Source organism: Microcaecilia unicolor, chromosome 4 (genome assembly GCF_901765095.1).
Source record: "Microcaecilia unicolor chromosome 4, aMicUni1.1, whole genome shotgun sequence".
Classification (NCBI taxonomy): Eukaryota; Metazoa; Chordata; class Amphibia; order Gymnophiona; family Siphonopidae; genus Microcaecilia; species Microcaecilia unicolor.
Genome location: NC_044034.1, coordinates 266,041,936 through 266,056,760, shown reverse-complemented (window position 1 = coordinate 266,056,760; position 14,825 = coordinate 266,041,936). Strand labels below are relative to the sequence as shown.

The following is a 14,825-nucleotide window of genomic DNA, read 5'->3' as shown; positions in this document are numbered from 1 at the left end:
CCTAAAATTACTGCAGGATGCTTGAGTGCGTCCCGCAGTAGTGCCTTTTTAACCTGCAGCAAGCATGCGTTAGTGCTTACCACAACTTACTTAAAAGGGCCACAGCATCTGTGAACGTTTTAAAAATTAAGGAGCCAGTATGAACTTTTTGTGACCTGTTAACACCGTGGAGTAAAGTGACGTTGTCTATTTCACATCTACAAAACAATTTTCAAAGTGATTTACTGTACCTGGGTAAAATGGCTCAGTTGAAAATTTCCCTCCTCTGCTCAGCTAAAATTACATGTGGTGTGTGTAATTTTAGCCAGGTTCAACAGTGACATTCTAAGGGGCTGTTTATTATCATAGAAGATAAACAGTACAAGTGCCTTCAATATTTAATTGCATGCATGTTATTTTGCCCTCAGCCAACTGTCTTGCATAGATACATGGAGCAAAATATGTAGTAATTTATCAGCAGACATGCTTTGTATCTGTTAATTAAAAAAAGAAACTGTGAAGGTGGGGTCCCTTTCTAAATTGTCTGCAATATGGACAAACTAAGGGCTTGTTTCACAAAGCCGCACTAGTGATTCCTGCATGTCAAATGAAAGGAAGTACATTCAACTCCTATGGGCTTCCTCTCATATGCCACATGGGAATTGCTAGCATGGTCTTGTGAAAGAAACCCTAAAAGTTCCTGTATTCACTGCAAACAATACTGGTTATTAAATATTGCCTCCGTAAAGGATATATACATGTATTTTTTTTATTTATGTAGTCTTAATTCAGCTTATAAAATTAATATAAAAGTAATGGGATAAAACAAAACTTAAAATGACATACAACTAAACACTTATCTATCCTGCACAATAAATAACATCTTTACATAAAATTTTAATTCAAGTCAACATTCAAGTTCCACTTCAGTTTGGCAAACAATTTCAAGGTGGATAACAGCAAAGTGAAATAAAATACATGCCTCACAGTTCTCTTGAAAACTTAAATAATAGTCCAGCATATGCAGCTCCTTGGAGCCGGAATTCTACAAATCCAGGGTACTGCGTGAAAAGCCTTTTTCCATGGGCCCACCCACATTAAATATTTTTGGTGCTAGAATAACCAAGAGGATATCCTGGGCAGAAGAAAGATTCCTGATGATTATATTATAGTCCAATCGGCTATTTCACATAGCCGAGATATGACAGAGACATTGTCCAAAAGAATATTACCATAAGTTTGATCTGAATACATGAAGGTACTAATAACCAATGTAGGTTCTTTTAGAGATGATCTGATCTTGTCCCAACTCTTCAGACCACGCAGCAGGCAGGCTGCCATGTTCTGGCCAAGTTGCAATCTGTTCAGCTGCCACAAAAACAGATTGAATAGAAAGCCAGTATATCAAAACAATGAAGATAGACAGATATAGATATTTAGAAAGATTAGATTTATTATTTCTAATCTACCTATACTCAAGGCGGAGTACAAAATTATATGCATAATAAAACCAATAAAAAACAATTAACTTCTAAGACTACACTAAAAATCCACATAAACAAAATCATCAAATCAAATCCCATGCTTAAACAGAACAAATGGTGCTTCAATAAACGCTTAAAAGTAGACATATTTTTTTTGTGTTCTGAGTTCCAGAGGCAATTTATATAGCTATAGATACATTTTTTAAACTGAAATTAGCCAACAATACGCCCCATCTCACATTCACATGAATTAACAAGGGGAGTGCATACTTTCCTTGCCCCCCATCCCTAGGCCCGAGACCAGCACCTTCCCTCTTCCTTCCTCCCTGCTTCCCCCAGTGTAAACCTTAAAAATATATAGGCTCTAGATGTAGAAATGCAATATTGGGCAAGCAAAATGGTTGATGGTGATAGAAAGTAGTTTCATACCTTTAAGCGTAATATCTTCAGATGGATTAGTTCTGTATATTCCAGAACCTCACCTCACACAAAATAGAGCACCATAAAAAACAAGCAGACAAAAACTGAAATGAAGAACCCCTTCCCCTCCACCAAAGAAAGCCAGACTCTATAAGCAGTTCAAGGTAAAAGAAACAGAAATGCATTTTCTTTTGTACTCTGCAAAATACAAAAATAGATAAGATGTACTTTTCTCAACATGGACATATTGCAATCCTTAAAAAGAATTAATTGAAAATATGTTTTCTACCTTTGCTGTTTGGGCACTTTACTACTTGGGTTGGTCCCAATCTGTTCCACTTTGTGAGTTGATCTTCTCCTAAGTTGTTTCCCAGGTTTGCCCTTCCATTTCTTCTCTCCCCTCTTGTCCATCTTCCTTTCCTTCTCCATATCCATCTGGCACTGATCTTTCTTTTTTTCACTTTTCTCTTCTCTGCCTCTATATCCACCTATATATGGTTTTTACCCTCCATTCTTCTTCTCTCTCACAATCTAGTCTGGTTTCCATTTCACATCTCATGTCTACCAGCTTTTCCCATTTCCCTCTCATTCCTTCTCCAGCAACCCTATTGCCCCCTCTGCTGGTCTGTCTTTCTTTTTCCCAAGTTTCCTATTCCTTTCCTCAATCCCCCTTTCCATCTTTTGTATTCATCTATTCTCCACTGCCTCTCATCCCCTCACCAGCCCCAGTTTTATCCCTGTCTCTCCTTCCTTCCTTCCTTCCCTCCCTTGCCTGCAGGCCATTCTTCTAAACCCAATATCCTATTGCCTCTCTTTCACCATCTATGAAATTGGTAAAACACAGACAGTACAGTACAATTTTTGCCTTTCACCTTCTGACCAAAGCGAAAAAGCAGCATTTGACTGAACAGTGCAAGGTAATGATGTATGAAAACCAGTATTTAGGTGCCAAGAACGCATGTAGATGTATATGTGCATGCATGTCAATATTCTGACTATGCACTATTCTTTAAGATGGTGCCTAAATGCTAATGGCATGTAGTTTGAAGCAGGGGCGTAGCCAGACTTCGGTGGGAGAGGGGTCCAGAGCCCGAGGTGAGGGGGCACATTTTAGCCCCCCCCCCCCCGGTGCTGTCGACCCCCCCGCCATTGCTGATCCCCCATCCCACCACCAACCCTCCCCCGCCGCCGCCGTCACCTACCTTTGCTGGCGGGGGACCCCAACCCCCGCCAGCCGAGGTCCTCTTCTTCCAGTGCAAGGCTTCGTTCTGTTTCTGTGAGTCTGACGTTGTACTGCAGGATGCCAGACTCACAGAAACAGAATGAAGCCTTGCGCCGGAAGAGGACCTCGGCTGGCAGGGGTTGGGGTCCCCTGTTAGCAAAGGTAGCTGACGGCGGGGGGGGGGGGGGGGTTGGTGGCGGGGAGGGGGGTCGAGAGGGCCATCAGCAGGGGGGTCCAGGGACAAATCTACGGGGCCCCAGGACCCCGTGGCCCCATGTAGCTATGCCACTGGTTTGAAGGTAGGTATACACCTCTGCAGAGTTTGATTAGAGCGTGGGTGGGATGCACAGTCATGCACAATTTTTAGTAATCTAGGCACAAGCATTCACATGTGCCATATAGCTGACATAAGTGATTGTAGCAAAATTATTAGCATATATTGATGCTGCTACACTAGTATTCTAACAGAACGTAGAGTCTACCTTTCTTTACAAAATAGGCTTCAAATAGTCACCATCCAGGCACCCAACTGTAAGTGCATCTTTACAGACTTGCCCTTTAACCCCCTAATCCTATAAAAGTCGCCAAAAATTGCATTTATAAATTTGGGTGTGTGCCCAATTAGCATGTGCAGTTTAATTGAATAATGAGCTAATTAGTGCCAAAGCAATTTTTGGCAGAAACTAGATTTAACGGGAATTTACACATGTAAATTTAGGCTTGGGATCCGCACCTAAATTTTACATGCGAGTGTACATTTGCATCATGTTTCAGTTGGTGCAAATCACCATGCCTAAAGTTAGGTGTGGTTCCCGGGCATAAGTGCTATTCTGTACACTGCCCCTAACTTTAAGCACGGCTTATAGAATTGTGCTTTTTTTGGCACCATATATAGAATTCACCCCTAAATGTCTAATTAGATTACATCTTCTGGCATTACCATGCGATAGTGTTTACATAGATTCCAGTGGAATCTGCATACAATTTTTCTGGCATCAGCAGGTCATGTCCAGCAGTAAAAGTGCAACTGTTTCCACTTAAATGCTACAAAATCTGTATTTCTCTGTTTTACCAGTTTTTTTTTTCTATGCTGGCTGTGAACCATCTTGTCCGTAGCCCACTCTCCTATGCTGTAAATATCAGCCTTTCAATTTTAGGTTTAAATTCACCCCTCCTTAACCAATTACATTTCAGGTTTTGATCTATTTGTGTTTTTTGAAGTAACTCTTTACATTTCTTATTGTATTTCTGTTTGACTGTTGGCCTAATTGCTTAAGTAGGGTTTTTTTTCTCTTGTTTTGCAAATACTAGTGCTTCTTTCCCTCCAGGTTTATGGATATCCAGTTTATAAGTAGAAATAGATGTATGCATGTACTGGTGGCCACTTACTCATTCCTTCCATTTACTGGAGTGCCTGTCCAAGTTTAAGGATGGAGACTGATTCTGGATTTTGCGTTTGTACATTCTGAGTATTTGGGGCTGTTATTGCTATGATAGTAGCTCCGTATAAGAACATAAGAATAGCCATACTGCGCCAGTTTCTGGTAGAAACCCAATTAGTAGCAGCATTCCATGCTACCAATCCCGGGGCAAGCAGTGGCTTCCTTCATGTTCATCTCAATAACAGACTATGGATTTTTCCTCCAGGAACTTGTCCAAACCTTTTTTAAAACCCAGATACACTAAACCACCTTTACCACATCCTCCGGCAGCGAGTTCCAGAACTTAACTGAGTGAAAAAGTATTTCCTCCTATTTGTTTTAAAAGTGTTTCTGTGTAATTTCGAGTGTCCCGTGGTTTTTGTACTTTTTGAAAGAGTGAAAAATCGATTCACTTTTACCCGTTCTACACCACTCAGAATTTTGTAGACCTAAATCATATCCCCCCTAAATTTTACACATGAGTTCAAAAAGGGGGCATGGAAATGGGAGGGTCATGGGCAGAAAGGGGGGCATTCCTAAAATTTACATGCATAGTTATAGAGTAAGGGGGGGGGGGGGGGGAATGTGCCTAATTCTGTACAAAGATATGCACTGCATTTCAGTTGGTGCAAATGGCCATGTCTAAAGTTACAAACAATAGTGGGCACCCATATAACTTTAAGTACTGAAGGGAGCTTTCAATCAATCCTTCTCAATATGCTCTACTTCTTAAATCACTCAATTTCTATATTATCAAGTCGGGGTGATCAAAATAGCATAATAGGATCCGTCAGATAAGCGTGTCCACCTCCTAATTGGCTAACCATTTCTTCATGAGCCAAGCATCAATCCCATCAATATTTTAAACTTTATATTTTTTTGTTTTTTCCTATATTTTACTATTTTCACAATCATTCTTATTCTTGAACTTAGTTTCTTTCTGTTATACACAATCAATTGTTCCCATTATGCATAAGTCAAACGTTTATAAGAACACTACTTAGCTTATCAGCTTGTTCAGCTTCTTCCCATAGAATACAGTGGAGACTAATAATCATCGACATAGATCCATGTTTTGCAATATGCTGTTTCAAGGTAGTCTAAAGTTAGGCACAATTCCTAGGTGTAAACGCTATTCTATAAACTGCAGCTTATAGAATAGTGCTATTTTTCAGTGCCATATATAGAATTCACCCCTATATGCAGGTACTTTCTCTGTCCCTAGAGGGCTCACAAACTCAGGGCATCTTTTACTAAGGTGCGCTCACATTTTCAGCGTGCACTAAAATTGTGGGCGTGCTACACGTTAGAGACGCCAATGCATTCGTATGGGCGTCTCTAACGTTTAGCGTGCCCACAATTTTAGCATGCGCTAAAAATGTGAGCACGCCTTAGTAAAAGATGCTCTAAGTGGGCAAATATTTATTTAGTCTGTATTATCTGAAATTCTAAGTGGATTACAAAAGTCACATGCATACAAAGTAGGGCTATTCATTTAATGTGACTAATCGGGATTAATTGCATTAAGATTTTTAACTTGCACTATTAATTTGAACTCAATTAATTGCATCATGCTGCTCTCTCTCCTATAAGGAGGAAGAAAAATGGCAGAAAGTTGAATGTGAAAGATGTTATTGGGGAAGAAGTGAAGAAGGGAGGAGAAGAGAAAAGATATAGTGAGGAGAGAGGAGGAACTGAAAATAGAGTTCAGAGCACAGACAGAGGAACAGAACCAGAGACAGGGAATAAGATGATTTAAAAAATAAAATCACCTGACAACAAAGGTAAGAAAAATGATTTTATTTTCATTTTAATACCTGAAGTACAGTATGCCAATTTTGAGAATGTACATCTGCAGTCTATATTTGCACTATACAGGTGAAAATGTGAGGGGGACACTTTATGCGATTAATCATGCTATCAGTCGTGTGATCAAACATTTTAATTGCGATTAATCATCCGATTAAAGCCTTTTAATCAATGAACAGCCCTAATACAAAGTAAACTATAACCAAATAATCTGGCATGAACTAACTACATTAACATATGCATGTAGAACTAGGGTTGATCAGTCTCTCTTAAGATGCCATTAATGCTTTTTAAAATAGACTTCCTACCTTCACTGCAACTGACAGGACTGGTGACAAACACTGGTAATCAAAACCACTGCTGTACACGCACTTCTCGGAACTGGTGGGTATAATCTTTTTTTACCGTGTTCAGCAAATAACATGTGGTGTGTTCCTTTCATCACACATACAGTACATTGAAATATGTTAAAGTCACCTTTCCTTTGAGTAGGTCACTCTTTTCTCCTTATCACTGGTGTGTTAGATACTCCCTGTGCTTCTACTGGCTGAGCAGTGGATTAGAAGATAGCTGACATTCCCATCAAATGAACCTTAGCTACTAAATTTAGCATTAGCTGGCAGCAGACAAGAGGATGGGCATTTGGGAAGCCTATCAGACAATAAAGTAGGCACAATATGGAACTTTATGTATGCACTGATGTCATATAGCTCTCTCATCTGTAGGGGGGAAATGCATCCAAGAACAGAGCTCAGCTGGTGATAAAGACTTTCTCCTAACTTTTGCTGGCGATGGAGACTTTGGTAGGTTACAGAAATGGCATAGAAGAGCAACTGACCACAAACTTTCTACAGCTTGTACATCTGGAGCAGACTGCTGCTATTCCAGCTCCTTCCTCAATCTTCCCCTCCTCTTCCTTAAAATGAATTTAAAAAAAAGCTCAAGATGCATAGATCTGTAACTACTGTAATTTGTTTTTACTGTTTTATAAGACTACATCAATTAACAAAACACTGTACATATGTAGGGAATATAAAAAGACTCCACACAGCAGAGCTGCAGGAAGGCCTGAGACAGATAACACTTCCATCATGATACAGAGTGGACAGGCAGACACAGATGGCTGTCTGACTCTCCCCCAGCTCAGAGTTTAATCTGCCACACAGGTGTAATAGTAAACATTTTGTAATCTTGCATTTCATGCATAGCATGCTAGATGTTGTACAGCTTTTCTTTTTTTCACACGGAGAATTTGGAGTAAGATGACAGTGACTTCATCCTTATGCTTACCTGAGTAAAACTAGTAAGTTCCCAGTTATTTGTACATGTTTCCTCCTTACGTGTTTATTTTGTATCAGAGATGTATGTAGTACAGCGCCGGGTATGCCTTGTAGCGCTATAGAAGTGATAAGTAGTAGTAGTATAATGTGAAAAACACAAGGTCACAATTATCCTGTTTTTGAAGGGGGAGGGGCAATTATTGAATGCTTTTAATTGTGTAATAGCCTAAGAATAGACTTGGACGTCTACCAGTCAGCAAAGGGTCCCCTGGTAGAAAGGTCTTTCTTCCAAACTAGCCGGCACCCTATTGTCTGTGGCTTTGTTATTCATCTATTTTGTAGCATTTCCCCCCTACTGATTCTCTCACACAACGGATAGAAGAGTCCTTGGCTTACCTGACGTGAGAGCCTCTGCCGTGCTCAAGTGCATGAGGGTGTTATCACTCACTGGCCATTTGTCCGCAGACAGCACTAACTTCTCCAGTCCCCCCAGTTCTTTTAATTCCTCTTGGATTTTTAATCCCGAGCCACAGATCTCCCAGCTAAAGTTTCTGTAACCAAGGGCATCTCCAACCCCCGCCAGCAGCATTGCAGCCTTGAATTTCTCCATGACAGAATCCTTTTGTATCGTCCCCCGTTTTCTTTCCTCCTTTTCAAATGTACAGCTGCCAGTTCAGTCTTCTTTGCCACTCCAGCGAGAGTTTATATTGGTTTCTGGCTCTGTTCTTGGGGCTCCCTTTACATGGCAGGACTATCCTTTTGCAGTCTCCTCCTCCCTCTGACACTTCAGCTAAGGATTGGCTGTTCTTCCTAGAGAGTTTAGTTGTTCACAGGCACAGAATGAGAAAAAACAAAGACGAAGCTTAAAACAGTTACATTTTTCAGCACATCTAATCTGACTTCTTCAACCAGGTCTCTCGGCAATGCTAAAAATAGGCGTTTGACATTAAAAAAAATCTATTTTATTTATTTATTGCATTTGTATCCCACATTTTCCCATCGTATGGCAGGTTCAATGAGGCTTACATATCAAATATCTACCTAAGGAAATGATGTTTCCACCAAAACAAAAACTGTATATTTTTCATTTCAATGAAACAAAGTAATCTAGTATTCTGCAAATTTAAAAGTAAACTTGCTTAATGCAGAAGAACTAACCAAATATACCTAATAATAATGATACATTTCTGTTTAACAAGAAGGCTTAAAATAAGTGTTTCAGGGAAACGAGGGCTGTGCCCTTAGTTCCACCAACAAAAATTAAGTGCTACAGTTAATTGCAGGACCTTAATTTTAATGCATAACTTACCTAGTGACAGGAGAAATTACCTTACAAATCAAGACTACAGAGAATCCTGCCACGATTTTATCATTACTTTCTATGCTTTACGATTAAAAGTTACTGTATGAGTTCCTATATTTTTCCTTTCTTGCAAGTTGTTGTACTTGTTTACACAGAAGCTTCACCAAGCCGACTCTCCACATCGCAGCTGCTGCCACCAAACTGTGATCGGCTTGGTGAGGCTTTGTGCTACGTCTTGGGTGCTGGAACAAGTCTCTGTATTTTTATGTTTGGATGACCGCTCATTTTTAGTTATTTCAGGAAGTGATCGCAACAAGACCCCTGACGCAGGCAATCATGCGAAGTACGGACCGTTTCCCCGGTTTTAGGCTCTGCCACACTACATTTTTTGTTATAAATTTGGAAAGGCCAGACTTTAAATGTCCCCTTTCCAACCTAGACACTCTATACAAAACTGGGCTTCACGCTTATCAGATTGTAGTTTGAACAGTGCCAGGTGTTAATTCAACTGGAAGAGGAAGATAATGGAATGTTCAAGACCAGCTGAGGATCGATCCCGTGGCTACCTAACATGGATGGGATTCTATATGGTCAGCGATCATCTAGCCACACAGCTGAAATGACTCTCCGGTGACGTCACTGACCCAGCCTTTGTAAAGCACAGAAAACGAACTCTCTGCGCATGTCCGTGCCTTCCCGCCACTGATAGCCCCTATATATACACTTTACACTCAGCCACCCCGCCTTAGTTTCTTTTTCTGGGCAGTTACGGTCGTGTTTTCTCCTTGCTGTCAGTTACATTTAGTTATTCAGTCATCATTAGCAATTTTATTTATCAGCACTTTTATTTCCAATGTCGACACTCAAACCAGGGTTTAAAGTCACTTAATCCTCCATTGGCTTAGGTACAAACTTGTGAGCCCTCCTGGAACAAAAAAATATCCAGAGTAGCAAAATCTAAATAAATAAATAAATGTGTACAGCTTGCACATGCATATTATCAATTACAAATCTTTACAACCTCGGTTTACCTTGTTTAGGCAACCGAGGTTGTTGTTCTTCCTTACATTTGCTCTTTCATTTTCTTGTTTTTTGTTTTCATTCTTCCATTTGTTCTTCCATTTTCATTCTTGTTTTGTTCTTTTATTCTTCATTCTTTCCTTTTCATTCTTTTCTTTTGTTCTTTTTCATTCTTTAGTCTTTTCTTCCATTCTTTCTTTCTTGCTCTTGTATTAATTTTTTTATTACTTTTACATTCTTCCACTCATTCTTTCTAAAAAATTTTTTTGTTTGATTCTTTTGTACTTTTTTCTGTTTTTCGTTCTCATTCTTTTTACTTTGTCTTTCGTTCTTTTTCATTCTTTCATTTGTTTTGTTCTTTCCTTAATATTCATTCTCTTTATTCTTTCATTCCTTTCCTTCATTCTTTCTTTTTTTTTATTTCATTGTTTCTTTTTCATTCTTCTCTTTCATTCTTATTTTTTCTTTTCTTTCATTTGCATTCTCTTTTGTGTCCTTTTGTTCTTTTCTTTCTTTTAAATTCTTTAATTCTTTTCATTCATTCTTTTGTTTTTTTGTTGTTTTTCATTCTTTTGTTCTTTCTTACATTTTCATTCTTTCATTTGTTCTCTTACTTTTTCATTCTTTTGTTTTTTTTTTTGTTCTTTCATTTTTCTTTTCTTTTGTTCTTTCCATTTCATTCTTTCTTTCCTTTTCATTCTTTTTTTTTTCATTCTTTTGTTCTTTCTTTTTTTATTCTTTTTCACTTTATTTTTCTTTCATTCTTTTTTCTTCTTTCATTAATGTTCATTCTTTCTTCTTTACTTTTATTCATTCTTTTTTTGTTCTAAACAGTGCCAAATGGTATTCTATAAGCCACACCTAAAGTTCAGCATGGTATAGAGAATACACTCTTAAGCGGAGTGTCACATGTAAATTTAGGTGCAGCCATTTGCACCAACGAAAATGTGGTGCAAATGCATGCACCTAAATTTATGTGAAGAGCACCATCATTCTGTCATTATGCACGTAACTTGAAACCACACCCCATTCCACTCTGAAATGCCCATGACCCTCCAAATTTCCATGCCCCCTTTTTTGGACCACATGTAAACTTTACATATGTTGGTCTCACTTAAATCTAATTAGTGCTTGTTAAAAAGCCAATTATTATCACTAAGTGGCTTGCTATTCAATTAAATTATGCCCTCAAATCTGGAATGCGCCAAAATTTGGGCAATCTTTATAGACCAGTGGGTTAAAGCTCTTAAGTAAAAGGGCATCTATGTTACTTATCTGATTGATACTCGTGCTTGTCTCTGATAACTCTGAGAAGAAAGAGAAGACTGGGAATGCAACAAAGAGCTGAAAAGCTGATTCCAGGTTATCTGTTACTTACCTGTACTGGGTTGAAACCTGAGAAGGGACAAAGTGATGCATGTTTATGTCCACATATCTTCTTAAAAGGAAGGACACACCATAAAGGGCTTAGTCATAATTGCTATGATAAATGTAGGACCTGTTTAAATTACCTGCCACACTGGCATTTTGTTTGAGTAACTGAGTACCATCTTCAGGCCATGCAAAAGGACAGAAAAGGTGTGCTTATTTTCTTCTTGACTGGCTCTTTGAAACAGGCCAATTAACACCATTCTGCCCTCCAGGCAACATAAACGTGTATATTTTTTTTATTCTAGCCCCTCCTTCCTAGCACCAGGGGTTGCCTTGGCAAGGTGCAATTAACTGTGACTTAAATGGCCTGTAGAATGGAGGGACTGTAGGAAAATCCAGTAAGATAGTCCTTCTTTATTCCCTCCAAATGACATGAGGACAACTTGAAATGTCTGGCTCTTGAAAGATACTCCTAGCAGAAATCTCCTGCATCCCTGGGGCATTACATTAAAGTGCACAAATGAATGATTAGGAAAAAAAAAGTGTCTAAAAAGCAACTTCCCAAATGTACTTTTCCTCTGATAATTTGCCACTAGATGGCAGTGTTGATAAATCTCAGGAGGGCTTGTTGTAATGAATCTTAATTTACTTCACAAAACTCCCACCAGGCCAGAAGATGGCAGGTCCTAACCATTTATTAAAAGGGGAATGACCTGGAAAAGATTCAGGGCAGACCCTTTTACAAAAAGGTATTTTTAAATGTATTTTCTGATAGCACCAATATAGCATTTGAGAGTATTCATTTATAACCTAAAGTTTATAATTTAATAAAAAGAAAGTACATTTACCCCCCTGTTTACTAAGCCACACTAGCAGCTGCCTTGCAGCAATGCCGACACAACCCATTCAAGTGAATGGGCTGTGTCGGCATTACTGCAACGCCGAACAGAGGAGTTAGTTTTATAAATATAAGAGAAATAAAAATCCAGCATTTAAAATGAAATCTTTGTAGGAAATAAAGACAGGGGAGCTTTATTAATATTATCACTAACAGGAAGTCGGAATGAAATTGGTTTATAAATCAAACTCTATAAAGAAGAGTTTTGCCATGCTGTAGTCCTTGTATTTCAGTAATAACCTTAAGTTTGAAAACTGTGCATTATTGAGACCATATAATAAGGCTGTTTAAGCAACACTCAAAGGGGTATCCTGCAGCTAGATTAAAAATGCAGGCACTTTATTGGTGATTAAGACTGACATCTCATTCTTGAATTAGAAGTTATTCAGTTACATCACAGAGTGTTATAAAAGACATCCAGTAAAGGCTTTGTACTGCCAAATAATTTTTGCATACACAAGAGAGCAACATAAATTTGATAATATATTTTTATACCTGATTTTAAATACAATAACTATCAAAAAAGAAAAATATATTAATTCATTATGACCAGCATTGTTTCAATGATCACACTGTGCTTCAGAAATTAAACTTCCATTTAATTCATTGCAGACTTGCATGAATCTGTGAGAAATAGCTTTCTTATCAACTCCAACAAGGAGGAATTGTTCTTAAAACAATTAGGTAATAACCATCATGGATATGCAATAGGAACAAGTTTGGGTTTCTGGTGTTAGAAATGAAAGTTCTGGTCTTCATGCTAGTTGAGATGTTATCTGGCCCTAGCAAGAATTACTCTTTCATTAAGGAGGTCTTTTACTAAGATGTGCTCATGTTTTTGGCGCACACTAAAATTGTAGGCACGCTAAATGTTAGAGATGCCAATGCATTCCTATGGGCATCTCTAACATTTAGCGCGCCCACAATTTTAGCGCACACTAAAAATGTGAGCGCGTCTTAGTAAAAGACGCCCTACATTTCTACCTGGTATTCAGTGCAGAACATCTGAAGAGGGAACTTGTGCAATAGGACAGACAACAAAAGTACTCTCATGGATACAAGATTGCGCATCTGAGTCAGAGCGGAACAAGGAACTGGGGAGCCAGTTTTCTTGAACCAGATAAGTGCATCAGTGATTTTACAACTAAAATACGAAATGGCAGCATCAATACTCTCCAAGAATATAAGATATTTTAATTGACAATTATCAAACATTTTGAAATAGACACCAAGGAATATAATGGCAATTTTTTTTAAAAGGGTCCCATGGAAGATCCAGTAAACTAGAGAGCAGTAAGTCTGATATCAGTGCCAGAAAAATGATAAAAACTTTTATAAAGGACAAAATTACTGAATGTTTAATGGGACAAAGTCAACATGGTTTTAGTCAAGGGAAGCCTCTTACCTTACCAATCTGCCTAATACCCAGGTTCCACCCACGATGCCTATATACTACAGCATTCTGGAATCTACCACAGGTTTGACTGAGGGGAGATCACCAGCAGTTGGCCCCTAGGTAAGCACAACAGGGATCCACCAACCACATACCCCCTCCTCCCACAAACCTTTATCACTTCCTCGCTCCAGGTATCTACACAACCCACAATTCCCACCTTTGTCTCTCCTTAAGTTCTGCTTTCTCCCACAGTAACAGAGGATACACACAGTGAACCTGGCCCCATATGCATAGCCAAGCTGAGGGCACACGGGGAGTGGAGAGTAGACTCCCGACAGCACTGGTACAAATTTTAAATGTGGCAGTTCACATGAAAAATAGGTGCTGGTGGAAGTCCGTTTGGGGGAGCAGCTGCTCCTCTGGCGACCCACCTAGCTACACCTCTGCCTGGCCCATGACCCCGATAGTGCACTCCCAAACTGTGGTGGAGGAAGAATACAGTAAGAGACATTGGATCACATGCTGCATCATAGAATGCACCTTTGGGTAACTGAAGAATCTCTTCTGATGTCATGACCAATGCAGAGGGGAGCTCCTCTACAGCCCTCAGAAGGTAGCCAAGATCTTCATTGTCTGCTGCATGTTGCATAACCTAGTTCCCAAAAGATGACAGCCCCTGTCAGAAGACAGACAGGAAGCACAAGACCCAGAAGATGAGGAACCCCCGTGCCCCCCACCCATAGAGCTGACCTGTGTGCACACTAGCTGGGGGTACAAGCCAGGGAGACTCATACAGACAAATTTTTAGTGAAGGTACAAAATAATATTTGAGTGTTATTACATTTATCCCACATTTTCCCACCTATTTGCAGGCTCAATGTGGCTTACATAGTACCGGAAAGGCGTTCGTCATCTCCGGTAGAGAAACAAATACAAAGTGATGTTGTGATCGAATAAGGTTAATGTGTGATAGACACATTGGGGAATCATAAAGAGGAAGAGTTATACAGTGTCCATTACAAGTTTTGGTTTCATTGTGTTGCAGGGTTTAGGCATTTATGTTGGGTTGGTATGGTATGCCTTTTTGAACAGGTTGGTTTTTAGTGATTTCTGGAAGTTTAGGTGGTCGTACATATTGATTTCACAGCTTTCAGTAGAGCGTTCCACAGTTATGTGCTTATGTAGGAGAAGCTGGATGCATAAGTTGATTTATATTTGAGTC

At 39.2% G+C, this 14,825-nt stretch overlaps 1 protein-coding gene across 2 annotated transcripts in view; it reads right to left on the bottom strand.

Annotated features, from left to right (window-relative positions):
• ADPRHL1 (ADP-ribosylhydrolase like 1) overlaps positions 1-8,986 on the bottom strand; it is a 97,197-nt gene extending 88,211 nt beyond the window's left edge. For both annotated transcript variants that reach the window (XM_030201514.1, XM_030201513.1), the window contains exons 1-2: positions 8,925-8,986; positions 8,012-8,425 (exon numbers count right to left, since the gene is read on the bottom strand). In XM_030201514.1, coding sequence (XP_030057374.1) covers positions 8,012-8,225 — 214 coding nt within the window. In that variant the 5' untranslated portion in view covers positions 8,226-8,425; positions 8,925-8,986. The remainder of the gene's footprint in view (positions 1-8,011; positions 8,426-8,924) is intronic.
• Between the last annotated feature and the right edge of the window lie 5,839 nt (positions 8,987-14,825).